General features: G+C 51.9%; 1 protein-coding gene across 1 annotated transcript in view; it reads left to right on the top strand.

The window, feature by feature from the left end:
- UMODL1 (uromodulin like 1) overlaps positions 1-8937 on the top strand; it is a 58045-nt gene extending 49108 nt beyond the window's left edge. The window contains exons 21-22 of the mRNA XM_038581154.1: positions 6266-6468; positions 8503-8937. Of these exons, the coding sequence (XP_038437082.1) occupies positions 6266-6447 (182 nt within the window). The 3' untranslated portion in view covers positions 6448-6468; positions 8503-8937. The remainder of the gene's footprint in view (positions 1-6265; positions 6469-8502) is intronic.
- Positions 8938-9533: the final 596 nt, after the last annotated feature.

The following is a 9533-nucleotide window of genomic DNA, read 5'->3' on the forward strand; positions in this document are numbered from 1 at the left end:
TTCGTGTGTGCACACACGAGAATGCTGTTTATTCTGGGCTTGGCTAAACTAGAAGATACAAAAAAAAAAAAAAAAAAAAAAAGAAAAAAGGCATGGCTTCCTCCATGGTATAATATTCCACCAGCTGATTACATTCCATGTGATTTCAAAGGCCGCAGTCACTTCTCCAGAAAAACATTTTATTCCTTTTGAGATCGATTTTATTATTGTTGTTGTTGTTTTTAAATTGGTTGGGGGAAATTGTGTGATTTGGGTATTAAGACAGAAACCTCGGGGCGCCTGGGTGGCTCATGGGTTGAGCATCTGACTCGTGGTCTCGGCTCGGGTCATGATCTCGGGGTCAGGAGATCGAGCCCCACGTCGGGCTCCACACTGTGCGGAGAGTCTGCTGGAGGTTCCCTCTGCCCCTCCCCACCCTCGCGTGCACTCATGCTCTCTCTCCCTCTCTCTCTAAAATAAATAAATTTGAAAAGACAGAAATCGCTAGCTGTCCCCCAATAGCTGTTCTCTTACCCTTCATAGTTGTAGAATCCCCAGTGTTTTGCTGGCACGTGGCTCTTGGGAATAAAAACTGTGATTTCCAGCCGACCTGGCAGCTACGTGTGGCCATAGGAGTAAGTTCTGGCCAATGAGATGCAAATGGGAGGTCGAGTGACAGCTCCCGAAGGGGTGCCCATCATGCGTCCCTCTCTTCTTGATCATGTCTCTTCCGGTTGCCTGGCAGGTGGGGTTGGGGGGTGCGGCCAGCTGCCTGGTGGACCCTGCGGGCCTTGAGGACAGGAGCTGGAGGGAGTCCCATTCCCAAGGACACCGCGGAGCGAGTGTGCCAGGCCAGGCTTGGCCTCTGACCTCTGAGTTTTGTGCCAGAAAGAAAGAAACTTCCACGTTTCTTGGTCACTGCTATTTTGGCTTTTTCTCCTTCTGTAGCTAAACGTAATCCTAGTTAGTTTTCCTTTTTTGTTGTTTTTTTTCCCCCAACTTTGAGGGCCCTCTTGGCCTCTCTGTATCTTCCTGCACAAGAACTTTGGGGTTTTGGTTGTGGGGTGTGAGCCAGGGTCTGAGTGCTGATCAGGGCTTGGGAAGGAAGCTGAGGGAGCAGGAGGAGGAGGGAGGGCCTCCTGCCCTGTGATTCTCAACTGCTGGTTCTCATCCAATGTGCTTGTGAAGTTTAAAAAGTTCCAGGTTTGGGGGGTGCACCCCAGCTGGGCTCCAGGCTCCGGTGTCTGCACTGGTCATCAGGCAGTTGCAGGACCCACCCACTTCTCCTACTTTTTTTCACTTTCTCAGACTGCTTAGGAGAACTGGCTGACCAGGGGCCCTAATATGCATTTTCATTTATAGAAATAGAACTTATATTTATTTATGGATATTCCAGGTAATGTCAAAACTACTAGAGTGGAAAAAGCACTAGGCTTTAAGTGGGGGCCTGAATTTGAATATAGACTCTCATGCTTCTAGTTGCATGGTCTTGGGAAAATTGCTGAGTCTTCTGGATTCAATCTGTCCTTCCATCATTCCTCTATCCATCCACCCATGCACCCATCCATTCACTTATTTATCTATTCATCCACACACTTCCATCCACCCATGCATCATTCCTCCATCCACCCATCCATTCATCTGTCTATCCATCCATCTATTCACCCATCCATCTATCCATCCATCCACCCACTTACCCTTCCACCAACCCATCCATCATTCCTTTATCCATCTATCCATCCATCCATCCATCCATCCATCCATCCATCCATTCATCTATCCATCTATATATCCACCTACCCTTCCATTCACCCATCCATCATTCCTCCATCCACCCATCCAATCATTTATCTATCTATCCACCCATCCATTCACCCATCCAGCATTCCTTTATCCATCCATCCATCCATCTATCCATCCATCCATTCATTTATCCATCCATCTATCCAGTTACCCTTCCACCAACTCATCCATCATTCCTCTATCCATCTATCCATTCATCTATCCACCTACCCTTCCACCCACCCATGCATCATTCCTCTATCCACCCATCCATTCATCTATCCATCCATCCATTCACTCATCCATCATTCCTCCATCCACCCATCCAATCATTTATCTATCTACCCATCCATTCACCCATCCAGCATTCCTTTATCCATCCATCCATCTATCCATCCATCCATTCATCTATCCATCCATCTATCCACTTACCTTTCCACCAACCCATCCATTATTCCTCTATCCATCCACCCATCCATCCACCCATCCATTCATCTATCTATCCATCCATCACTCATCCATCATACCTTCATCCATCCATCCACTGATGCAGCATTCCTTCATCCATCCATCTATCCATCCATCCATCCATCCATCTACTCAGCTTCCATCCATCTCTCCATTCACCCACCCACTCATTCATTATTTCATCTGTCTACATGGTAGACTTACATCTCTACTAAGTGTCCAGCACTCTCCTTTATCTCTGCAACATGGGTGACTACACTGTGTCTCATTTCCTTCATCTACAAAATGGGAACAATAATAACTTCTAGTTCATACAGTGCCTAGTCCATAGAAATTACTGAATAAGAGTTAGTTGTCATCATTTGAAATCACTAGAACACACACTAACAACCATTCCAGACAACACCAAGTGTAATAAGGGTATAAATTGTTGGGTTCAAAACCAAGGATTATAATTATTCATTTTGTTCATCATTCTTTCTCAGGGTTTTCTTAGCTTTTCTTTGCTCCATGACTGTGCCACACAGATATGCAGAAAAAGCATTTAGAAACATGGCATCTCCCAGTTGGGGGAAACTTGATGTTTTGATTGTGTACGTGAACAGAAATATTGCTGGAGAGTGCAGGGGTGAGATAGACTGTCAGACACATCCCTTCAGGATTGCCCCCCTCCCACCCTGCACCCACACTCTGTTCCCATGTTCACCCACGCCCTGCCTCCCATGTGTGTCCATGCTCTGCCCCCGCCACGTGCACCCATAGTCTGCCCCCTCAATGCGCGCCCATGCTCTGGCTCTGCAATCACCATCACTTCCACTGTTGGGAAGAATGAGAGTATTTGGAGATTTCAGGGAATGTGGCCAAGCTCACAGGCTGGTAGCTGCACAGGTGAGGCCTCTCAGAGCGGTTCCTGGCTTCTCTAGACCCCTTGCCTTCCTTTCCTGGGGCTTCCTTCTCCACATTCCCCTCCCGCGCTCCAGCCCTCACACCACCTGTGTTAGTTTTCTGGGGCTGTTGCTCCAGGAAACTAACTGCACAGACTGAGGAGGTGCTTAAAACGGGAGAAAATATTCTCTCACCATTCAGGAGGCCAGAAATTCAAGAGCAACGTGTCAGCCGGGCTGATTCCCACCAGGGCAGTGAAGGAGAATCATTCCAGGCTCTCCCAGCTTCTGGCATTTGCTGCTCTGGCTCCCCTTGCCTTGTGGGATCTCATCACCGGATCTCTGCCTCTGTCCTCACATGGCGTTGTCCCTGTCCTCTGTGTCTTCAAACGGCCGTCTTCTTCTAAGGGCGTGGGCCATACTGGATCAGGGGCGTCTCCTGAGCGTGACCGCATCTGAACCTGCACCGACTCTATTACATCTGCAGTGACCCTGGCTCCAAATAACATCACATGCTGTGGTACTAGGGGCTGGGACCCCAACACATCTCTATGGAGGACACACACAGCACCGCATGTTGCACGTCGTGCAATATATATATATATATATATATATATATATATATATATTTAAAGATTTCGTTTATCTCTTCATGAGAGACACAGAGAGGGGTAGAGACACAGGCAGAGGGAGAAGCAGGCCCCATGCAGGGAGTCTGATGTGGGACTCGATTCCAGGACTCCAGGATCACGATCTGAGCTGAAGGCAGATGCTTAACCGCTGAGCCACCCGGGCGTCCCGCACGTCGTGCAATATTAAGGGAGAATCCATTTGGGCATCATCCCTGAATGTGTGCTGCCAACATATCTTATATCAGCATCACAATTTTCTGATTTAATTTTTGGAACTCTTCCATGGCCATTTGCTTCACTAGATGACTCGTGACTTCTCACTCACTAGAGTTTCTTCGTACCAAGAGGAAGGGAATGTTTAGGTGATGTCTGCCAGAGGCTCACATGTCCCAGCAGGAAGGATCTGGAGCCGTCATTGAGGCTACTCCGAAGTGAGGAGACGGGGGTCCCCAATTGGCTGAGCTGGAACGCAGACCTTTGGAAGGGGCTGTTTCCCGGGGGTCGTACCTGTGCTAGAAGATTCTCCGTCACATCCGTCACAGGGCGTGTGTCTCCTTTACCAAAGCTCTGACAACTCAGTGTCTTTGCAAAATGACTGATTGTGTGAGCTACGCCCAGTGACCATGGTGACCGTCCTGCACACGGGTGTGGGCTGCTTGAGCTATCCGGGTGGAGGACCAGTTTTTGTTTTTTTAATTAAAAGACAGGCAGGTGGTCCAACTGTGTGACCCTCATGGAGCTCACGCCACATGACTGGTCTCACCTGGACGGGTGGTCACCTCCCCGCTCCCCGATGGTGAAGGTCATGCTGCAGGACGCACTCACTCCCCATTCTCCCCATTCCTAGCTATCTCACGTGGACTGGTAACCATCCTGGGCCACAGAAACCAGTGGACAGTGAGGGCTTGTGGACCCCACCTGGAGCCGCTCTGGGTCAGGGGTTCAGTTAGGAGCATTTGGCAGCAGGTAACAGAAACACAGCGGGGAAGGCAGCAACAAAACCAGCTCATTTGTCCCCGGAGCTGGCAGTATGGGGCTGGCACTGGGCTCCACTGTGGACCCTATGTCCCCGGGGTGGTCCACCCTGCTTGTCCTAGCAAGATGGCCTGCACCTGAGCCCCGGGAGGAGGGCAGCGGCCCATTATTGCACCCCCACCCCCCAGAGGCTGGGTCTAGGGACCAGCAATGCCAATGTTGGCGGGAAGCAGGCTGCCCAGAGTCTGGATGACTTGGGAGGATTAGCTGCTCGAGCAACTGTCCCCAGGGCTTTCCTCCCTCTGGAGGAGGGGATGACCAGTGTTCCAGGCAGCCGAGGGGAGGGATGGTGGTGGTGGTGTTCCTAGTGCTGTTGTCGGACCACTTTGCCGACTGTGCACACCTGTGCCATGCCCTGGGAGACCTGGCGCAGGGTCTACTTGGAGCAGGTATGCTCCCCGTCACCCGGGTGGACACCCCACAATGTAGGAGGATGGATGGAGGTGAGCGTGATGCTGGGGTGGCTCTGGCACCTGCTGCAGACGCCCCATCAGGGCTCACAGCCACTCGCACTGTGCTTCAGGGCACCCCGACTTCCTCACAGGGGGGTGGGTCTCTCTCCTTGGGGTGGGGGGCCTGCTTCCTTCTCTGGCCCTTTGGTTTTCTCCTGCCGTGAAACCAGGGGAAATTCACACACCAAACAGGGAACCAATCAACAACCCAAGGGGCCCTTCACACACTCACCACGACGTACAACCACCACCTCTCCCCGGTTACGAAATGTTTTCATCGCCCCCAAAGGTGGCTCTGCACCAGTTGGGGGTCCCTCCCGGCCCCCTTCCCTCAGAACCTGACACCAGTGTGCTTTCTGCCTCTGGTTTTGCCCGTTCTGGATAGTTCTACAAGCAGGGTCATACTGCGTGTGGTCCTTTGAGACCGGGCGCTCTCACTGGGCCGGATGTTCTGGAGGTTCCTCCGTGCTGTAGCACGCAGCAGGACTCTGCTCCTTTTCGCGGCCCGACGACATTCCGCTGTGTGGACGGAACACAACTTGCCCATCTGAGCATCCTTTGGTGAACACTTGGGCTGTTGGGATACTATGAACGTGGGCGTCTGGGTGTTCGAGTCCCAATTTCCAGCTTGTTTGGGTCTGTGCTTTCCTGGATGGTCACTGGGCCTCTGGGTCTGGGGAAGGCCTCGTGGCCACGTGCAGAGCCCAGCCGAGGCCCCGGCGGCCCCTGCTGCTCCCACACGGCCTGACCCCCTGGCTAGTGATAATCTAGAACGTGGGGCAGGCTGATGCGCTGCTCTCTCGGGGTCGGGACACCCGCTCGGTCACCTTTGGGAACCCACATGTACTCCAGGCCCATCAGATACAGATAATAATGTCACAAGGCAGTGGACACCGGTGGACAGCTTGGTCCCCTTCCGTCCTAAGCCCTTCGCTCCACCCGCACCGGCAAGGTCGGAGTGCTGGGGTCACAGGAGACGTGTCCCTCCTGGTTCGGGCGGGCCTCCCACCTGTGCCCGTCTCATTCCCTGCAGGTGAGCATCCAGGTGCCCAGGCAGGCCTGGCGGCCGGCTACCTCGTCCTCATCGCGGTGGCCGTCTTTGCCTCGGTGGCAGGGGCAGCTGCGCTTGTCATCGTGCAGTACCAGAGAATGACGGGCAAATACGACTTCAGAGCCCGCCCGGATGACTTCAGCTACCAGGTGTTCTCTGAGTAGGAGGTCGCAGCTGGCACGAAGGTGGGTGAGGAATAAGATGCCTCCGGCGCGCGCGCGTCCTACCCTCGCCACTGGTGGAGACCTGACAGTGTGTCCTGGTGGCTTTGGGAGAGGGTAGGTGGGGGCTGTCAGGTTTGACGTCCGTCAGTGGGGAGCCACAGGAGCAGTCGCAGGAGGGGAAATGGACCATCAGTCGTTAGGGACGATGAGGTGACTCATCCACTGTGCACAGCTTAACTCATCCACTGTGCACGGGTTAACTCACCCACTGAGCATGAGTTAACTCATCTGCTGCATATGAGTTAACTCATCCACTGTGCACGGGTTAACTCATCCAGGTTCCCCACAACCGTGTGGGGTTGTGTTACTACCACTTCTTCAGATGAGGACCTGGGGCGGGGAGGTGAAGGGGTGCCCTGGAACGCAGCTAGGAAGGGCCAGAGCTGGGATTCAGGTCTGGCGTCCGTTGTCCTAGCTGCTGAGCCACAGTGCCTTAGACTGGACGCGACCGGCTGGCCCTCCCTAGACCAGCGTGCGCCTGACTGGCAGGCATTTAGAACGAGGCTCCCGGGCTCTTCCTTTCACTGGAGACCCGGAGAAGTTGCATGTTAGCAATGATCTAAGAAACCCACAATTCTCTCGGTGGGGCACAGGCACCCAGCAGTGCGGGCAGCAGCTCCTGGGTCAGAAGTGAGGCCCCTCCTGGGACCCTGAAGCCCCTGGGGAGGCAGGTGCTGTTCCCACTGCTCAGGGTTCTCTGCCAGCCTGAGGGCCCCAGACAGGTGGGGGACTGGCAGTAAGTTCCCGTTCACCTTAACACTAACTATAAATAAGACTCCTGAGCGTGGTGCCTTCTGGTCTCTGGTTTGGGGCCCATGAGGTCTGAGTCATGGAGGCCTTCCTATTTACCGACCTGTTGCATCCTATTGCCCAGGAGGGGACACTGTCCTGTAGACAGGCCTCCGTCTCAGGGTCTTCCCCTAGTCAAGGCTGCCTTCCCCACATTCAGCTCTTTATTTTCTTGAGATAACAGAGCTTCGAAACAACCCAGCAAAGTGTGGTCGATATAAGTCCCATCCTTAAATGAGGAAATGGGGCCCAGAGAGCTCAAGTGAATCCTCCGAGTCACACAGCAGAGGCCAGATCAGCACACTTGTCCTCAAGGCGATGTCCTTTTCCCCGTGACTTCTCGTCATTAGAGAAGCTCCAGGAGCTGGTTCTGCAGACACCGGGGGGCCATGCCTTTGCTTTGTCTCAGCCCCCTTGGCTCCGGGGACACCTGATAGCTTAGGTACCCATTCCCTGGGTTCTTAGAACTGTCACAGTTCAGATGGAAAAGACTAGGAGAGGGCCAGCACTGAAGGCCAGTCACCGCCCTGGACAGAGTTCCAAGGAGGAATTTAGTGAATTTTACTTAATACTTGCAACATGAACCCCAACGATGATGTCAATGCATGTCCTGCTAACTTTCTGAGGAAATCTGGTATGTTGGTGCCAAGGTCACCCTGAGTGTCCTCCCTCCTGAAAATGAAAACACTGGGGGGGGGGGGGGCAAAATTGGCCTCTCATCTTTTTCATCTTCTCCAGTGGCTTCCATTTCCAAAGTGAAAAACATCTGCAACTGGTTCTCAAGTTCCTGCAAAAATCTGTTCTTTGGCAAACACCACACCATCCCCACCAGGGTGGCACTCGGCTCAGCCCTGCTGCCCTGCAAGCCCCGTGTCTCGGTCTGTTCTCTGCAGATAGTACAAGGCCAAGGCCCCCAGGGTGTGGTCACCTGGCTCAGGTGTCCGAGCCAGACACACCTGTATGCTGGTGGGAAGCTAGAGCTTCATTCACTGGAGACCGGGCCTCAGCCACCGTGGTTCCTATTCCTCTGTGCCTCCTGGGAGCCCTTTTGTTTGGGCCCAGTCTTTCTCTGTCCAGGAAGCATAGAAGTCCTGTCCTTGGGGTGATGGGACCCCTTCACTACCCACGCTCTGGGAGTATTCCTGCACGAACCTCTCCTTTCCTGCATACACACTGACCCTGGTGACCTCCTCCTTCTCCATGCAGGTAGCTGTGATTCCAACTCAGTTCTTAATTCATCGAGCATTGATGGAAGCCTGCTCTGTCCCACGTCCAGAGCTTGGATGAGTCCCAGAGGTGAAAACACAGCCTCTGACTGACCCAGGAGACCCGTCATCTGTATAGGTCCCAGATAAGCAGTGCCCTCCAGGAGGCTGAGGGGAGCTGTTGGAGAGGGAGGCAGGGTGAGGGGGATGCCCAGACACGGGGATATTCAAACCAAGCATGAATGCAGATCTGCCATCACATAGATCACTCCCACAGGCCCCCAGTTCCCAGACTCTTTTTTACCATCCTAACTGGTCCAAGTGGCCCTTTTTGGTTTTGCTCACCTGACATCTGTCACCTGTTACCCATCCACCCATCCAACCAACCATCCACTCACTTGTCCATCCATCCATCCATCCATCCATCCATCCATCCATCCATCCATCCATCCTGTTACCCATCCATCCATCCATCCAACCAACCATCCACTCACTTGTCCATCCATCCATCCATCCATCCATCCATCCATCCATCCATCCATAATCCATCCATTCCATCCAACTGTCCACTCATCCATCCATCCATCCTTCACCTTTCTATTCATCCTTACATTTACCTACCAATCCATCCATCTTTCTATCCACTCATCCAACACTGTTAAATATTTAATATTTCACATTTATAAATATATTTGACTATATCCTTGAAGTTCTTTTAATAATAGATCCATCATAAATATATTGCTAATATTATTTCTAGCGGGCATATATGCTCTTTACCTTTTCTCCTGCATTACCAGGATATCATTTTTACACAACAGTGACTCAAAAGATACTCTATTAATATGAAAAAAGTAGAAACAACATATATATATATATACTCATTATTTTAATATTTTTCCAAGTATTTTCAAAGCCATTTAAAAATACAATTTTACCCCAGGGAAGGTACTATTTACCCATTACACAATGGGAAACCAGAGAAGAAATAGGTGAGTCACTTGCATAAGGTCACAAAATGAATTAAAGAGG

Source organism: Canis lupus, chromosome 31, assembly GCF_011100685.1.
Source record: "Canis lupus familiaris isolate Mischka breed German Shepherd chromosome 31, alternate assembly UU_Cfam_GSD_1.0, whole genome shotgun sequence".
Taxonomy (NCBI): domain Eukaryota; kingdom Metazoa; phylum Chordata; class Mammalia; order Carnivora; family Canidae; genus Canis; species Canis lupus.